We start from the raw sequence: 18,891 nt of genomic DNA on the forward strand, positions 1-18,891 counted from the left end.
TTTTATTTTTTTGGCTCCAGAGCTTTCCTTGTGAAAACTCATTCTACAAAGTTCAATCGGAGCAAACATCCATCTGTGGAAACCCCAATTTGACCTGTGCTCCTATTCAGCTTTAAAGAGCAGGTTTTCGTGAGGACAGCTTGGGGCAATGAAAAAGCGGAGGGAAACAAAACTCAGACATTGAGCGTGCCTGGGAAGAGAAGGGTGAAAAGTAAGCGAGGATAATAAGCAGAACATCAATGCTACACCCTACAGCCCAGGAAAGGTTTTAGTGCATGATCCTGTAACATATATAGACTGGTGGCTGGTCAAGAACATTAATTTTGGTTAACTGGTATTTTTTATATATATATATATATATATATATATATATATATATATATATATATATATATATTGTTATTGCTATTTTTTGTGGTGAGCCTTAAGCAATCAGGTGTTCTAATGCTAGGAATAATTCAAACCTGATCCGTTTCTCTTTCCCCTGCTCCAAATGGTGCCGTTCTCTGACTCTGGACAAGTAACTTGCCTGATGCCTTCTGCTTCAAGCTTTATTTTTCAGTCTGCATCATTATGTCCTAGGTGTCCTAAGCAATAGTTAAAAGTTTTGTTCCCTCCCACTCCCCCCACCTCTTCTTTTACTTTTTACAAATGCACATCAGCATGAATGGAAACCCGCTTGGCAGATATCATAAACACTGGAAAAGAAAATTATATATATATAGAATGATATTCAAAGTATGCTAGAAGAGTTGTTGCATTAAAGAAGTCACAAAAGCGTGACAGGTTTTGACTACACGAAAAGACTTGTGCTACCCACACTATTTGATCTGGAAACCATGTTTTTTATTCCAAGATGTTTGGGAGTTCGGGACATAGCAAGCATTAAAATGAAGTCGCTCTGCACATACAGAGCTGGTGTAGTGCCTATGGCTGCTCTTTATGAAGGGTCAGTGGGGCTTACATCCAAGTAAACATGCTCAGGATTGCACTATTAAGAAACTGAGCTGTGACTCAATGGACATCCTTGGTGGCATCTCTTAGCCTCAGTCTCCCATCTGCAGTATGGGAATACCAATACGGACCCAAAGCCCAGGGTTGTCGCAAAGATTAATGAAATAATTCAGGTGAAGTGCTGTGAACACTCTAGAGCACTACATAAAACCATCATTTTCTGTCTGCTGAAATTAAAGATTTGAATAGCAAGCTGACAAAAAGGGAAGCCTTAACAACAGGCAAAACATAATACATATACGATGACATAACATAAAAATGCATACAATAAATTAGTATTGGAAATGGCGTATGTGAAAACACGCAAGTCACAAAACGAGTATTTGGAGAATTTAATGAGAAACGTCACAGGAATGGGGAAGCCATGGCGCTCCAGCTGGACTCCAGCTCCTAAGAGCAAAGGCAGTGGTCAGCTGTGCTGCAACATCTGGAGGGCCACAGGTTCCCCATCCCTGTGTTCAAAAGACAGCCATTCACCCCACCTACAACTATTCCAAATGCAAATCCATTCATTCACTCATTCATTCCAAGAAGGATGAAGAAACAAGTCCAATAACTTTACCAACAAGAGGAGAGGCTCCTCCCATGATTAAGGACCCGGTATGGGAGAACTGAAGGTCTGAATACATCACTCTTTGCCAGCCTGGAACCCTCCAGATGTTTTTGGACTACAACCCCAGCCAACTTGCCCCAGCCAGCTTGCGCCGATGGGAGTTGTACTCCAAAAACATCTGGAGGGTTCCAGGTTGGCAAAGGCTGCTTTGAAAGTGAATTGGATAAACCTCTTTGTAAACTGCAGCATCCTTTTAAGCCTTCTTAGTCAATATAGCAGGGACGCGGGTGGCGCTGTGGGTTAAACCACAGAGCCTAGGACTTGCTGATTAGAAGGTTGGTGATTTGAATCCCCGCGACAGGGTGAGCTCCCGTTGCTCGGTCCCAGCTCCTGCCAACTTAGCAGTTTGAAAGCACGTCAAAGTGCAAGTAGATAAATAGGTACCGCTCCAGCGGGAAGGTAAATGGTGTTTCCATGTGCTGCTCTGGTTCGCCAGAAGCGGCTTAGTCATGCTGGCCACATGACCCGGAAGCTGTACGCCGGCTCCCTCGGCCAATAAAGCGAGATGAGCGCTGCAACCCCAGAGTCGGACACGACTGGACCTAATGGTCAGGGGTCCCTTTACCTTTACCTTAGTCAATATAGTAGCTAATTCCCAAGATGGCAAAGATTTTTATAGCTCAGCTAAAAAAAAAAAGCCACATTGAGGACAGAGGTTATGTGTGAAGAAACAGGCTCTACCCACTTCTAGCTCTAGGTTGCCTGGAAGGGAATGTGTCCCTTCAGCTAATAAGGTTCCTTGCCCATGGTTTCTAAGGTATCGCATACCTCAGTCTATACAGTCTTTTTTCTGTCTCCGTGTGGTTCACCATTCCTCCTTTGTCAAGTTCCAATCTCTGTCTCAAGACTCACTGCACAACCCTGAGGCCAAATCATTGGCTCCCAACCGCAGTTCCCATTTGTAAAATGGTAATAATAGTGACCGACATCACTGGCTTGTTGAGAGAGCATATGCAATAATGATGGCGAAACCATTTGCAAATTAAAAGTGCAACATAACAATCAATACTCAGGACACAGCCAAACCGTAGGAACAGAGGAAAAATATGCCAGTGTGTGATAAGAGCGAGGATGTTCTATTAATCAAAGTTTGCGCAAGCTGAATTCTGCAGTGTGTGTGTGTGTGTTTGTGTGTCCTACAAAAACCTTAATTCTTTTCCTCTGCTAGTCATGGCAAAGGTCTGTATATGACATCTTACCCAAGCCTCAACCCCCTTAGGCTTCTTAGAGTTCACCAAATTTAAAAGTGTCATTAGACTTTGAAGATCACCAGAAGCAGCACATGGAAATGCCGTTTACCTTCCCACTGGAGTGGTACCTATTTATCTACTTGCACTTTGACATGCTTTCAAACTGCTAGGTTGGCAGGAGCAGGGACCAAGCATGGGCTATATTTTGCAGCTGCTGCTCATCAGTTCTAGGGTGGTGTCTGCAAGCCCCCACGCCTTTACCCGATATGGCTTGGCCAAAAGGGACTAGTGAGCCAAATGAGTTGGTCTGGGGGGGCCTCATTAGGTCCATGAGCCAAAGGTTCTCCATCCTTGAACCAAAGCCTAGTAACACTTTCTTCTGAAACTATGGACCAGGCTGAGGCCTACATTCCAATGTGGGTTGAGATCACGACCTGCATCTATGTAACAGAGCTGGTCCTAAGTCTGGCGATGTTTGGCCTCATGCAAATGGGGAAGTGTTTGCTGAAGGAACGTGGACAAGCAAGCAATATGTTTAGTGGGCATCTGGGAGAATGATTCAGATGTGAGGGTGATGAATTGAAAGTGACTGGCAGGAACTTCAGCACAGACAAAAGGAAGTTCTTCAGACCTCACCTAATTTATCTATGGAACTCATTATCACAAGGTGTGGCAATGGCCAGCATCTTAGATGACCTTAAAGAGGATTAGATACATTTGTGAAATATTAGGGTACCAATGGCTGCCATTCATGATGCCTATATATACCATCCCGGTTCAGGGGAAGTGCAAATCCAAAATTATCAAGTTTTAGAGGGCAACCACAGTAGAGGACTCTTGCCTTCATGTCTTGCTGTGATCTTTTTAGAGATATCTGGCTGAACGCTGTTGGAAAAAATGGATGCTGAACTAGAGGGACATTGGTCTGAGGCAGCACAACTTTTCTTTTTCTTAATCCAGTAAATCCCAATTATTTTCAGCATGGAATTGGCAGGGATTAGAATGATAACTAATAAAAATGCATCAAAACACACCACTTCCTATGGTCCAAGGACACACAAATCCTACAGCTGAAAACAAGTTCTAAGGCTAAACTCAAAGCATACCACGACCTGCACGAGGCCATTCCCACATTTTGACATGTAGACAAAAACAGGGTAAAAACTCTACAGACGTTATAAAATGTTATCACGCTGACTGAGCTGTACAATGCAGCGATATGCCCTATAATCTTGAGTCTTTTGCAGGCACCCACGTGGCTTATATCACTGTGGTTTCCGTTTGGAGAGAAAACTGAGTCGCTGAATTACGATGCAACTGGGAGATGCTTTCTGAGCCATTCCGAGAAATAGAAGAGCTGTGAAGTCTGTAATCTCGGCCCATTCTTTGGTTCAAACACCAACTCCGCCATTTTCTTTTCAGTTCTCCTTGTACCTAAATGTAAACAGAGTGCACCAGCACGCAGAGTATTAGGTGTGCACATTCATAAGAAGTGTACATCAATTTGGGGGTCAGGGTGGGGGCTCGGAAAGGTCAACAATGCTTCCCCCCTCCACACACAATGCTTTAACATGCAGCAAGGTTGTATAATAATTCCTTTTCAGGAAGATATTTCAGATATACAATGCTGAGAGTGGATACCTCTGAACCAGAGACAGCAGAGCTGCCAAGAATCCTTGGTCAGAACTGAATCCAAATTTGCACCCACCCATACCCATCCAAATGTTCTCCAGGGTCCCTCCTCTATCTGGGCAACACCTGGCAAGCTTACCCGTTAGTCATGGTGGGTAGCAGTGGAGTTGCCATATTAATTACCCCAAATGCCCCTGGTGCAGCATTGCTCCAGGGCACTGTGGGAAATGAAGGCCACACCATCTTTTAAAAGCACTATGATACCATTTTAAATAATCACGGCTCCCCTCCACAAACACCCAAGAATTACGGGAGCTTCCGTTTGTTAAGGGTGGTGAGAGCTGTTAGGAGACCCCTATTCCCCTCACAATTCCCAGAGTGTCCTACAAAGATGGGCTGGTAACTGTAGCCTAACAACTCTCGGCTCACTTAACAAACTGCAACTTAACAAACTACACTTTGCAGGATTCTTTGGGAAAGGCATGGCTGTTTAAAGTGGTATTGTAGTGTTTTCTATTTGTGGTGTGAACGTGGCACAAAATGGCACCTCCCCTATCGCAGGAAACACTACCGTGGGGGTTCAGCTGCCTGATCTGGTCAGGAGGGTAGAGGACCTTTATTAGCAGAGAAGTGGGGTCCCTCACAAAGCCTTGAAAGCTCAAGGAACTAGAATGCTGTGGGTTGCACCTGTAAGCTATAGCCCTTCCTTAGTTATTACCACAAGAGACTATATAAAAACTTACTTCGCTGTTAAGAAAGCAGTATAGGACTGCAACAACCAGGCCCTGTAAATGGGAAATATTAATAAGTTAAACATAACGATAAACTATTTCAGTAAAAATAATGAACTATGTCAGTTTAAACACCAACAACAGCAACACTGGGATATATCTTACCTGAAAGGATCCCAGACATAACTCAAAAATGATCTGATAGTTATTAGAAATGCGAATCGGAAAGACCGCAAACAACATGTAGTGAACTCCGAACAGTGGTATAAGCAGCAATGTCGATTTTGCAAGTCTCCTAAAAAAAAAAAAAACAACCAACACACGAAAAAGTAAGGATGAATCAGAGCTTAACAGAGATCCCCTAAATTTCTGTTTTCCCAACAAAGACTTCTGGGGAGTTTCACTTACTTATACTGGGACTGGTCATTGCCTCCAACATCTGGCGATCTCAGCTTTTGCAGTAGAATTCTTATAATGCTGATGAAAAGTACAAAATTCACCTAGAAGACAGCATGCATTCACACCAGTAAATCCACACACCTCTCCCTGGCAATAAAAGTTCAATAAGAGTAAACTGAATAACTAACAATTTATAGTCCTTTCATGATACCCTACATGAAAAGATACACGAGGAAGCTGCTTCACTCTAATAGCAGGGCTGGACCTGATTAAAAATTCTGGCCCATGGTCAGTTAGTAAACTTTGTAGCTGAGCAACAATTTGAATATGGACCTCCCCAGTCCGATACTCTAAGCCAGTGTTCCCCAACCTTGGGTCTCCAGCTGTTTTCGGACTACAATTCCCATCATCCTTGACCACTGGTCTTGCTAGCAAGGGATGATGGGAGTTGTAGTCCAAAAACAGCTGCAGACCCAAGGATGGGGAACACTGCTCTAAGCCAGTGGTTCTCAACCTGTGGGCCCCCAGATGTTGTTGGACTACAACTACCATCATCCCTTAGCTCTGGCCTTGCTAGCTAGGGGTGATGGGAGTTGTAGTCCAACAACATCTGGGGACCCACAGGTTAAGGCTGCTCTAAGCCATGGATAGGCAAACTAAGGCCCGGGGGTCGGATCCGGCCCAATCGCCTTCAAATCCGGCCCACAGGCGGTCCGGGAATCATCGTGTTTTTACATGAGTAGAATGTGTGCTTTTATTTAAAATGCATCTCTGGGTTATTTCTGGGGCATAGGAATTTTTTTTTATTCAAAATATAATCTGGCCCCCCACAAGGTCTGAGGGACAGTGGACCGGGCCCCTGCTAAAAAAGTTTGCCGACCCCTGCTCTAAGCCCTACACAACACTAAGCTTAGCATAAGCCACATTAGGGGGCTGTAGCTGAAAGGCAGGATAGGACACAGCTTAGTTGGTTAGAGAATAGTGCTGATAATGTCAAGGTTGTGAGTTCCATCCCCATACGGGCCACCTGTATATCCCAGCATTGCAGGGCTTTGGACTAAATGACCGTCAGGGTCCCTTTCAACTATACAAATCTAGGATTCTAGGACTTTGATAGGCAGGTCATTTGTAACTGCAGGCCTGCAAAAAGTCCTATATAGTTCTCAGTTCAGATTTTTGCTAGTCTAAAACAACACCTTCACCGAAGGAGAGTATAAGGCAGCCTTCTGCAATCTGGTGCCCGCCAGATGTTTAGCTTCCATCGTACCTGACTATTGGCTATGCAAGCAGGGGCTGATGGGAGCTGTAGTCAAAAACCTCTGGAGAGCACCAGGGTGGGGGAAGAGTATCATAAGGACAGAGAATCAGAGAATCATAGAATTGCAGAGCTGGAAGGTACACCGAGGTTCATGTACTCCAACCCCTGCAATGCAGGAATCATATTTATTGAATCCTAATCATGTGTCTCTCACCTGTTTGAGTCTTTGCCTCAAATTCTTTGGCTTGTTAGAATCTCACTGTGCCAAGTACTGAACAGTGTGGCTGGTACAGGACATCTCAAATTTAAAAGACCAAGAAGAGGAACACGGCACGGAATGCCCAAAGCTTGCCAAGAAGGATTCTTCCATGGCCAAAATGTTATTGGGAGATGTTTCCAACACGCTGAATCAATGGCGAGAGCCATTAGCGGCACCAGAAACGAACAGCTCAGTTTGACAGTGTTACCAAAGGGCAAGGTACAGCCATTTGACTTCTGGCAAAGTTGGTTACCACCCAGTGAAAAGTAACAGGGAGACTGAATTATAATTTACTTGTGTCCTATGGACTTTAAGCCAGAAGTGAGATATTTTTGTCTCATAAATGAATGGAGGCGTAACCTCAGCTGAAAGCAGAGGGGTGTGTGTGTGTGTGTGTGTGTGTGTGAGAGAGAGAGAGAGAGAGAGAGAGAGAGAGGGGCTACAACTGTCCTCCCACGTTTGCGTACGTTTTGGGAGTGCAGGTGGGTAATTTCAAGGGCTGAAAGATCTTGGGAGTTCCAGTAAATAACAAACTACACCTGACAAGCCTGACGTCTGTTCGCTCCTGTCCTGCCTACTACAATTTTACTCTACCTTGCTACTCTGTGAACCATCCCTGAGACCTCCTGGTATAGGGCGGTATATACATTCAATAAATAATAATAATAATACCTACCTATCTTCTCATTATACTTTTGGGGACAAGAAGAGAACTGCCACAATTGATATCGAGTATAATGAATCCATAATTAATTCACGATTAATGTGCCTTTTGCCTGTCACTTATAAACAAGGCTAATTAGAGCTTGGGGTTCACCAAGACCTAATTAGCAAATAAACAAACAAAGAAAAACCCATCAGGGTTTACAGGGTCAGCACAGATGGTTTCTGGACAGCCTAGAGCTACAGTGCTTCTATATATATATATATATATATATATATATATATATATATATATATGCTTTCGTAGATTTTCACGGGTACAGGAATGCAGGTTTTGGTGTCTTCGGGTGTCTTCCCGTGTAAGAGTTGGGGTGTCTAGGCGACGTTTCGACGAGGTCTCACTCGTCATCTTCATCTCCTTATATCAAGGGCACTACAGATAAAATTAGCAAAATCCTCCATAAACACAATATCAAAACAGCCTTCTGCACCAACCAAAAAATAGCCAATATCCTCAGAAACCCCAAAGATAAAATCCAGTTGGAAAACCAAGGGGTCTATGAAATACCCTGCAAAGTCTGCCCAGCCACATACATTGGACAAACAAACAGACGAATAAATGCACGTATCACAGAACACAAGAATGCCGTCAAAAAAGAAGAAAAAACTTCCTCTCTTTTCCAACACATGAAAGAAACAGGACACGAAATTAATTTTGCAGATTCCAAATTGCTCTTTAACATGGAACATCACCACAAGAGAATAATCATGGAAGCCATCGAAATAGAGAAACACCCTCACAACATGAACAAGCGTGACGACACGTCCCGCCTGCCAGACATCTGGAAATTAGCCCTCCCCACAAAAACCGACAACAGAACCAGAGGCACACAGAACGCCATCACCAATCAACCACACCAGACCCAAACCCAGACCCTCTCCACAGATAAATTACAGACTCCATCCAGTAGCCAAACCATAGTGGCACCTCCGGATGCTGCACCCCCCTGCAATCCCTACACAGATCTGGCTGGCACAGGGCACAAAACCACAGCTCGCCCCTATACACGAAGCCAAGCCAGAGCACAACTAAGTGCAGTACAGCCATCTTCTCAGAAAAACTCTTCACAAGCTCAAGAGGTCAAGACACGAAAGCTTTAGCAACTAATCCACACTTAATGACCCACCTAAGTGGTACTCAGAATATCACTCAAGAAATCACTCAAGATATCCCTCAGTAATTAAAGAACAAAAGAAGAAAAGGCACACTAACCTGGGAACTTCCTCTCTGCCCAGAACGTTGGAGGCTATACACCACACCCCCTCAACAGTATTTATAGGAACTCAAACACTGAGATCCTGCTCTGTTCCAGTAACAAGAAGCCGAAAGCACCAGCCTGAAGATGACGAGTGAGACCTCGTCGAAACGTCGCCTAGACACCCCAACTCTTACACGGGAAGACACCCGAAGACACCAAAACCTGCATATATATATATATATATATATATATATATATATATATATGTGTGTGTGTGTGTGTGTGTGTGTGTGTGTACACACACACACACACACACACACACACACATATATATATATATATATATTTGGGGGGGTATTTACAATTTTTTGTAAATTTCTTAGCATACTATTAGAGGGCATTTATACACATCTATATTAAAATGCAATGCATTGTGCATGCACACTCATGCAAACACACACACACATACACACACACACACCTACGTATGAAGATGCCTACAAATAAAAAATAAAATCCTTTGAAACATGAAATTCCTTGATGGAGGTTTGACAAGGTACGGCTCTGGCAGGATGTAATGGGATAAGTATTTGAAGCATCACCAGCTGGCATAGAAAATGCTTTGGTTCTGGATAGTTAGCCCTATGAAAAGTGAGCTTGCAAATGGAGGCTGATTTAGCTACATCTATTTTAACTTTTATAAAGCAGGCAGGGGCTGTTTTGGTCCACTAAGTATTTGAGGACTGTGTCTGGTGTGTGTGTGGGGGGGGGGGGCCCGTTGCATTTTCCACTGTTGTTTTTAGGACTTTGTGGGAATTAAAAAAAACATATTTCAATGTGCTAGCAGGAGTTCTTTCTGACGGACATTTTATACTAGCTGCTTTAATGGATCATATCAACCTTGAGCTGAAAAGTAGGTTATAAATAAAATAAATACGTTAAAATATGATAGCGCACTTTGCTCAGATTGACACACGCGTACAGAATTACAGAGCTGAAAATCACAGTGTGAAACCGAAGCGTTAACATGCCATTTGAATTTACTTACTAAAATTGAAATTAGGATGGGTAATCTTATAACCCACCAAGGAACGCTGTGATCGTTCGTATCCCAGCAACTATTGGGAAGAAGGGAGGGAAAAAATTATCCACCTGGATATATAATCCCATTTATACGGTAAATAAATTGAGAAGCTGCACTGAAAATGCCAAGCAAATTGGAAAAGGGCAAAACCTCCTAAAAAAACAAAACCAGGCACTATTTTCTCTTGCAAAGTAAGTGCTGGAATCATGGAGATATGGGCAGAAGTGAGGCAGCCACAGTAGTAGAACTCTCAATAACAGGAGAAGCTAGAGAAAGCCAGATAAGTCCACCCCTTTTACAGGGCTTGGGGGTGGGGTGGGGTTTCTTTGCTGGCGGTTTGGGGGTCCCAAGGGGGTGCCCTCTTTAGCCCCTGCAAGAGTAGTGAGGTCGCACCTGCCTGCGCAGCATCTAGCACGACCTAATGGAAGGATGCACTGGCTTGTGCAGCGTTGGGAGACACATGTGACATCACATGGCTCACGTGTGACATCACATGGCTCATGTGTGATGTCACATGTGCACACCAGGCCCCTTCACTTTTTGGAGCAAACCGGTGCCTGTGATCCACTGTATTAGCAAAACAAGCAACTTTTATTAAAAGATGAATTTACCATGTGCTTTGAGTCAGGGGCTTAGGAAGAGGAGGCGGTGGGGGCGGTCCATTCTGGGTGTCATCCCGGAGGGGGGGGTTGACAAAATCCCCCCAGGCGGATCGCCACACCACACCCTGGGCGCCAATTGTCACACAACCCCCCGGGTGCTGATCGCCCCCAATGGGCGCGGATAGCTGTGCTGATCACTGCACTGATCGCTCCCAATGGGCGCCAATCACCATGCCAATTGCCCCCCTGGGCAGCTCGTCCCACCCCTGGGCGACTCCCCCTCACGTGCACGGCATGTGTGCCACTCCGGGTGCGCAAGTGGCTTTGAGTTAGTTCACACAGTGGCTAGCTGTGTGCTTCTGAGAAGCCAACAAACCGACAGCCCCTCTCTTGATGTTGCTCCTCAAGAACAGAGTAGAAATTCCCCACAGCCACTGTTACTTTTGGCCACTGAAAGGCCTGGCCTCCCCTGAAGTTGTTGAATCCCCCTTTAAAGCCTTCTAAGCCAAATTAAATATGTGATGAGGCATTTGACTGAACCACACAGGATTGACCCTGCGTGCAAATCCCACGTTCTGTTGTTGAGTGTAGAACTACGTATGACAAGCACTTAACACCCTGTCTAATCTGGTCTCCTCTAGATGTTGTTGAACTAGCGTACCCAGCAGACCACACCCAGGATGGTTGAGGAAGTCTGCTCTATACAGTAGCAGAGAGCAGCCAATATAAAATATTTTTAAAATTATGCATTCATCACCTGTCACTCCCCCTCATCCCTGGAGTGGGAATGAGCCTCATGAAATGTTTCATAGACACTTCAGGGAAGTCTGACATCCCAAGAATTGGTAATATTGGACATAGCACAATTGCCAAAGGACCCGTGGCGATAAAACGTGGAAGCATCAAGTTTGCTTTCCTTTTTAAACTTACCCAGTGTCCTCCAAATAGACTCTAGACACAATCCATGCAATGATGAACACTGTGGGGATTCCTGGGAGTGGAATACGATGTGGAGGGAAAGGAGAATTATTAAATAGATCACTTCCGCAATGCATCAACATTAGAATGCATCACATGCAAAACATATCCCATGGTGCAAGAACTAATTGCTAGGTAGTGTTAGAAATCCTTTCTTAAATTTAGTTAAATGTTTTAAGTAGCTAAACATGTGGCAGAGGAGAGGGAGAGACTGCTGCTGCTGCCACATTTGTGGTGTTGAAACAATCAAAAGTAAGGTCTTAGGCTGAGGCCCTTGTCAGCCTTGCTGGATGTCAGGGAACTGACATCGGAGCTAGAGGCGGAGGGAAGGCTCTCAAATGATGCTGGAGAAGGGCCCAGCAGGGAGAGAGGCAGCTCTGCAGATGGGGAAGCAAATCAGCGCAACACCAGGGATATAGAGGGGCTGATGGGGGAATCGGCGAGAGGGCTCCAGGACTCTTCACCGGACACCAGCGGGGAGAGCACGGGTCCTCCGCTACCCACGCCCACCCTGCGCAGAAGACTTCCGCGCAGAGAGAGTAGGAGGAGACTGGGTGTCAAACAACTTTTATGTTGGAAAAGATTTAAGAAACGCCCACTGACGGATTCTGCTAGCGACTGAGGCAGCCACGAATTGAAGGGCTGTCCAGACAGAAAGGTTTAACAAGGCAACATAACCAGGAGAGGCGGCAACTTACGCACAAGCAACCCCATACCCATTACACTACCTAAACCCCATTTAACTGGAGATGCCAGAGACCGAGTTTGGAATAAATGTTTTGTCTGCAGGAAGCCCAACATGAAGCTACAGCTCCCTCATACTATCTGGCTCCAGAATAGCGATTCACTGTGCATAGTGATGCAACCTGTCTACCGTATTTTTCGCTCTATAAGACGCACATTTTCCCCTCCAAAAATTAAGGGGAAATGTGTGTGCATCTTATGGAGTGAATACAGAAGAAGAGAAGAAGAGTTTGGATTTGATATCCTGCTTTATCACTACCCAAAGGAGTCTCAAAGTGGCTAACATTCTCCTTTCCCTTCCTCCCCCACAACAAACACTCTGTGAGGTGAGTGGGGCTGAGAGACTTCAGATAAGTGTGACTAGCCCAAGGTCACCCAGCAGCTGCATGTGGAGGAGCGGAGACGCGAACCCAGTTCCCCAGATTACGAATCTACCGCTCTTAACCACTACACCACACTGGCTCTCGGATCCTTGGCTCCCACTGCGCTCCGGAGGCTTCGGGTTGCTTCTGCTGAAGCCTGGAGAGTGAGAGGGGTCGGTGCGCACCGACCCCTCTCGCTCTCCAGGCTTCAAAGATAGCCTGAAGGGTAGGTTCTCCTTCAGCTAATGTGCAGCGCCCCTTCAGCTAAGCAGGAGGCGAAATGGAAGGGGCTCCATTTCTCCTGCTGCTTCGCTGAAGGGGCGCTGAGCAGAGAGGGGGAGATTTTTTTTCTTGTTCTCCCCCTCTAAAACAAGGTGCGTCCTATGGTCAGGTGCGTCCTATAGAGTGAAAATACGGTAACTGTGATTTTAGTTTATACACTTTACTGTGGGCTCGTCCACCCTTCTGCTTTTCCCATTTCTAGAACGCATCGGTCTGAGCAGTTTCCCACTTGACCCGTGCTGTCTAGGCACGAGTCCAAGCAGTTCCTTCCTTGCCCTGTTCCTTTCCCAGGGAGAACCCTAAATCCATGCTAAATCAGAGCAAAGGTCAACCCGGAGAAAACCTGAATTGCCATTTGCCCTGACTGTGAACTAAAGAACAATTTCCCTGGGGGGCAAAGCAGCGGGACGAGAGTAAGTGTGGATAAGCCCTGTTATATATTGCATTTCAGTTGTTGTATTGATTGAATTCATGTTATGGGGTGGCTATACAAATTCAGTGAATGAATGGATAAGCTTGTCTCAGGATTCCCTCCTTCCCAGGAATGCTGGAACTCTCCTCCAGGGGTTTTAGGCTTTACAAATACACACATACATCATCTTCAAGAGTTCTGGGTCCACCAACCAAACAATCTGAATACCGTACTTTTCTGTGTATAAGACTTATGTTTTTTTCTTTAAAAATTATGCTTAAAAGTGGTGGGTGCCTTATACATGGATAGTGCATAGGGTGGACGTTTGATTGGCTGCTGCCATGGCTGTCAGCAGCTATTGTGTGTGTGTTGTTGGTTGCTGTGTCAATGGGTGGTGTTGATTTGCTGACGCTGCAGCAGTTGGGCAGGCAATTGGCAGCTTCTGCTGGCAATGGAACAAAGGCCTGCGGGTGAGCGATTTTCGGCAATCCCCCCCCCAAAGGCTCAGCAACCCTGGGTAATCCCCCCTTCCCCAAAAAGCTCAGCAACTCTGGGAAATCCTTCACACACACAAACACCTCAACAACTCTGTGTCATCTCCCCCCATTTTCTTCAATTCGAGTCCCCCCAAATAGGGGGTGTCTTATACCTGGGGGCGTCTTATACATGGAAAAGTACGGTATCTAGGTCAGGCCTGCACAACATGTGACTCCCACCACCCAGCCAGACACATCCCATCAACCAGCAGCAGGAGCTGGGTGCATCTCCATTTTTGCTGCCTGTTTGGAAGCTCAGAAAGAGAGATGGGGGTGAGAGAGTCAAGCAGCTGACCAGCCACAACATATGCCGTATATGTCCATGTTGCTGGATCTCAAGTTCTGGAGGCCAGACCTAGGAGCTAAGATACAAAGGCCCCGTTTTACACAGTAGGGGCAAAGAGAGAAGAAAAGAAGGTTGTGTCAATCTTCTTACCCCATCCAATAAGGAGATATAAGGCGAAGTGTCTGTTAGGAGAGAATATGACCATGAGGATGTGGAGATAAAGTCCTTCAACTAAGAGCCAATAAAAGTTGGCCATTACACAGTACTGGAAAATTACCAAGCTACCCTTGCAGCCGACCTGGAAAGTTACAAACCAAGGATGAAACGTTTGGGTAAATAAATTGCTTGAACACAGTAAATGGCTTCCTTTGTTAAAAATCTTTCTTTGATAGATACAAGCTCTGACATGAGGGACTTTCCCCTTCCATGAACTTGCCTGTTGGTCGCCTGAAAGGGCCTCTTTCTATTGTCTGGATTCCGGTCAAATTATAACTTTTAGAAGTGAATGGAAACAAATGCCAAGTGTTTCTCAAGGCTTGCTTCCCTAGTGAAAAATTTGGGATTTGTCTTGTCTCCTAAAAACCATCGTGCCTCTCACTCCCTCTCCCTCTCTTTATACCTTGTGTTATTCCTTCCTCCTAAATATCTCCTTTTTGTATCTTTTTTCATTTCAGGGCAAAATATTCCAGGAATAAAAATGCCACCACCGTCGAGGTTAATCTGGGGCAGGGAGGTAATAATCAGGACCACCAGTTAACCAGAAGTAATTTGGTTTAGGGAAGAGGCTCCTGTCACTTTTTAAAGCTAGTTTATTCTATAGAAGCTGTGCCAGAAGCAAAAATAGCCCTGTGGAATGCATAACGAGCGACTGAAAGCTCTTCCTAGCTCTTATGTAACTAAACTGGGGTCAGCAGAAGCAACTCTTTGCTGCAGATATTACATCACCTGGACAACACTGCAGCATATTGATTTATACCAATTTAACTACAGCGACAAAACTTGCCGTCTTGAAATTCCTTCTTAAATTAGCCAGAAAAAATGGGGGGTGGGGGGGAGAAATGAAATGAAAACCTAACCTGTATCTCCCTGCTAAATTCATGATCCTGAACCTCTGAAGTGACAAGTAATGTTGACATCTTGGTCAGCGATATGGGGAGCTCTGTGGAAGGTTTATCAGCCAATCGCATTTAATTAAGGCAAAAGAAAATGGTTCAGGGAGGTTCATTCGAGGGACATGCAAAGGTTCGTGCATGTTTCCCACCATTACAAATTTCCTGGTTTTCATGGCTACGTTGAACAGAGTGGAAATATTAACATAAGGAAAGGGGAAATCCCCCAAGCAAGGAGATCTTTGATTGCGGTTTTGCACAGTAGATGTCAGATTTTTAGTCCATTTAACTCACAATTTTCTATACTGATTGGCAGCAGTTGTCCACCAACCTTTTCCTGTAATGTTACATGGGGCCTTTTTTGCAGGACGGGGCTGCAAACTGACTTGATGCTCTCAGTGTACATAATATGTGCCCTTTTCACTGATTTGTGGCCCCTTATCTTTATCTGTAGACTAATTCTATGCATGGATAGAAGTCCCTCTGTATTTACACCCAGGTAAGTGTATTTAGGATTTAGCTCTTAATTATGTTACATCAACATGGAATCCTATTAATAACTTTTTTATGAATAGCACGGAAGCAAATGTCACAGTTCATCTTCCATCCACTGAATACCCTTTCCAATTCACCATTTGTCACTGTGTATTTATTAAAAATGTTGAATTCAGAAAGTGTTTTGCAATTATTTGACCTTCCAAACCCTGTGAGATAGGTCATTATTATATCAGTTGGTTTTTTTCAGATGGAGAGCTCAGGCAATGATTTCCCCAAGGCAACAGCCTGAGTATGGTGTTTTAGGGGATGGAAATGGTTTAGTTGCACAAGAACACCAGGTCAACTTTAATTACGCAAACTTGAATTTGCTTGTTTGTGACTGAACCCTATCCAAAAAGAATGACAGTTTGGAAGTGCCCCTAGATCATGGGTAGGCAAACTAAGGCCCAGGGGCTGGATCTGGCCCAATTGCCTTCTCAATCCGACCCGTAGACTGTCTGGGAATCAGCATGTTTTTACATGAGTAGAATGTGCCCTTTTATTTAAAATGCATCTCTGGGTTCTTTGTGGGGCCTGCCTAGTGTTTTTACATGAGTAGAATGTGTGCTTTTATTTAAAATGCATCTCTGTGTTATTTCTGGGGCATTGGAATTCATTTCCCCCCCCCAAAAAAAATTTAGTCCGGCCCCCCACAAGGTCTGAGGGACAGTGGACCGGCCCCCTGCCCTAGATCCAAATCATGCTGCTTTTTAAAGCAATCAATGCCTCTTTCCTTTGGGTCTCACATTATATTACCTCTGACAGGCTTGCTGGAATCCTGCCCTGTTCCTTCACTGGTCAGCCTCACTGCATGTATGGTGTGGATATATGACCCAGATATTTGTGTTTTGAATTCTGATTGGTTCTCTTCACCAACTCATCTACTGTTGCCCGTTCATTTCTTCACTTAGGACGAAGATAGGGAACTTCTGGCTTTGCAGATGTTGTTGGACAACAACTTCCAACCCTCCTGACTATTGGCCATGCTGGCTGAGGCCGATGGGAGTTGAAATCCAACAACATCTGGAAGGCCACACTTTCCCCACCCTGACAAAGATCCTAACTAGCCTGAAGCCCCATCAGCGGAGGTGTTGACTTGCACTCAAGACTGAGTGGGCCCATCGTGTGCCACACACACGTGACATCTTGCACGTGTTGCATATGTGTGACGTCATGTGCCCATGACGTCATGTGCAACGTTGTATTGTCAGGAGGAGGCTGAGTGTGGCGGTTCCTCCTCTCTCTCTCTCTCTCTCTCTCTCTCTCTCTCTCTCTCTCTCTGAGTTGACTACTGAAGCCATGCTGTGCTTGGCTCCACATTCAGCTTCTTCTGCCCCCTCTACATGAAGGGGGCCCAGCTCCCTCCCAACAAATATTGCGGGGGCCGAAGGCATCTTGGCCCCATAGATTGGTGCCACTGCACACGAGTCTTTATGCAACCTGTCTGCTACTAATATAATGCTCTCTTAAAAAGGTAAAGGGACCCCTGACCATTAGGTCCAGTCGTGACCGACTCTGGGGTTGCGGTGCCCATCTTGCTTTATTGGCCGAGGGAGCCGGTGTACAGCTTCCGGGTCATGTGGCCAGCATGACTAAGCCGCTTCTGGTGAACCAGAGCAGCGCATGGAAACGCTGTTTACCTTCCCACCAGAGCGGTACCTATTTATCTACTTGTACTTGCGTGCTTTCAAACTGCTAGGTTGGCAGGAGCAGGGACCGAGCAATGGGAGCTCACCCTGTTGCGGGGATTCGAAGCACCAACCTTCTGATCGGCAAGTCCTAGGCTCTGTCGTTTAACCCACAGCGCCACCCGCATCCCTAATGCTCTCTTACACGCCCAAAAACACAGCACAGGAAAGATAAAAACACTTCAAGTTATAGCAATTTGTTTTCTTACCCAGGATGGTTGATCCTCTGAGCAGTGAACTGTGTTACTACCAGAATAGAGGATCTCATCTTTGACCAAGACAGAGATTGCTTTTAGAATGAAGGACAGGAACAAATTCAAATGTATATAGTTCCTAGTGCAGTGAAGTTTCCTACACATGGGGAAAGGATACAAAAACGGAAGAGCAAGTGAATATCATTTTTCTTACTCTTAGCAGAACGAATACCCAGCCTTAAAGAAAAACCTGCAAATGTCATTTCTTAACAAACCAATGACAGAATATATTAACTAAAATGTTTTTAATGGCAGTTGTTTATGCTGGTTCTGTATTTCATTAGCATCTACAATTGGCCGCTTTGTTTTGACAGCTATTCAAGCATCGCTATGGGTTGGATTCAGACTATGTTAGTCACAATTTCGTCGCATAGATTTCAGTGGGACTCGGCCTGTAACCGTAACCATGTCTCATTATATTCAGCGGGGCTTACTCTAGGTAAGTGGAGAGGGGATTGTAGCTTAATAAACAGCTTACTACCCCATCCCGATTTTTAGGTATACTTACCTAAAAAGGCAAAGAATTATACTTCCTGTAGTCAGAGCAATGAGAGACGCACTGTGTCCAAGGGTGTAAATCGCTTTCACCAAAACATAGAAAATCTACAAAAGAAACAATTTGCATGCATCGGTCACTGTAAGAAGAGCATAAATAGAACATTCACCAAAACTGGATGATTTATAGTAGTGCCAAGGAATCATGCACAGAATAACATTTGCATCTTCCATATGTAGACCCAGCAATACCTCTCCTCTCCAGGACCTTAGGCATTTGACCTTCATAGTACTCATAGGCAACCCTCTCATTAAAAGAAGTGGCCAGGAAGTGGCCATTGCAGTGCATTCGGCACTATCCATGCCTTAACTCTGGAATTGTTTTCCTTATCAATATTTGAGAGATCAAACCATAATATTGAATGTAAAGAACTGTATTTTTAATATTTTGTTGGAAGCCGCCCAGATAGGTGGGGTATACTGTACTTTTCCATGTATAAGACT

General features: G+C 44.8%; 1 protein-coding gene and 1 long non-coding RNA gene across 2 annotated transcripts in view; both read right to left on the bottom strand.

The window, feature by feature from the left end:
* Positions 1-824: 824 nt before the first annotated feature.
* LOC310689611 lies at positions 825-2,956 on the bottom strand. Its single transcript, XR_014517556.1, has 2 exons — positions 2,199-2,956; positions 825-1,829 (listed from the first exon to the last, which is right to left on the bottom strand). It is a non-coding gene; the product is annotated as an uncharacterized lncRNA (long non-coding RNA).
* Positions 2,957-2,972: 16 nt separating this feature from the next.
* Positions 2,973-18,891, bottom strand: part of VIPR2 (vasoactive intestinal peptide receptor 2) — a 51,662-nt gene continuing 35,743 nt past the window's right edge. The window contains exons 5-13 of the mRNA XM_083467104.1: positions 18,401-18,495; positions 17,848-17,989; positions 14,455-14,602; positions 11,635-11,695; positions 10,067-10,136; positions 5,589-5,680; positions 5,346-5,475; positions 5,193-5,234; positions 2,973-4,251 (exon numbers count right to left, since the gene is read on the bottom strand). Coding sequence (XP_083323230.1) covers positions 4,078-4,251; positions 5,193-5,234; positions 5,346-5,475; positions 5,589-5,680; positions 10,067-10,136; positions 11,635-11,695; positions 14,455-14,602; positions 17,848-17,989; positions 18,401-18,495 — 954 coding nt within the window. The 3' untranslated portion in view covers positions 2,973-4,077. The remainder of the gene's footprint in view (positions 4,252-5,192; positions 5,235-5,345; positions 5,476-5,588; positions 5,681-10,066; positions 10,137-11,634; positions 11,696-14,454; positions 14,603-17,847; positions 17,990-18,400; positions 18,496-18,891) is intronic.

This window comes from Podarcis liolepis, assembly GCF_965112155.1.
Source record: "Podarcis liolepis genome assembly, chromosome: 12".
NCBI classification, from domain to species: Eukaryota; Metazoa; Chordata; class Lepidosauria; order Squamata; family Lacertidae; genus Podarcis; species Podarcis liolepis.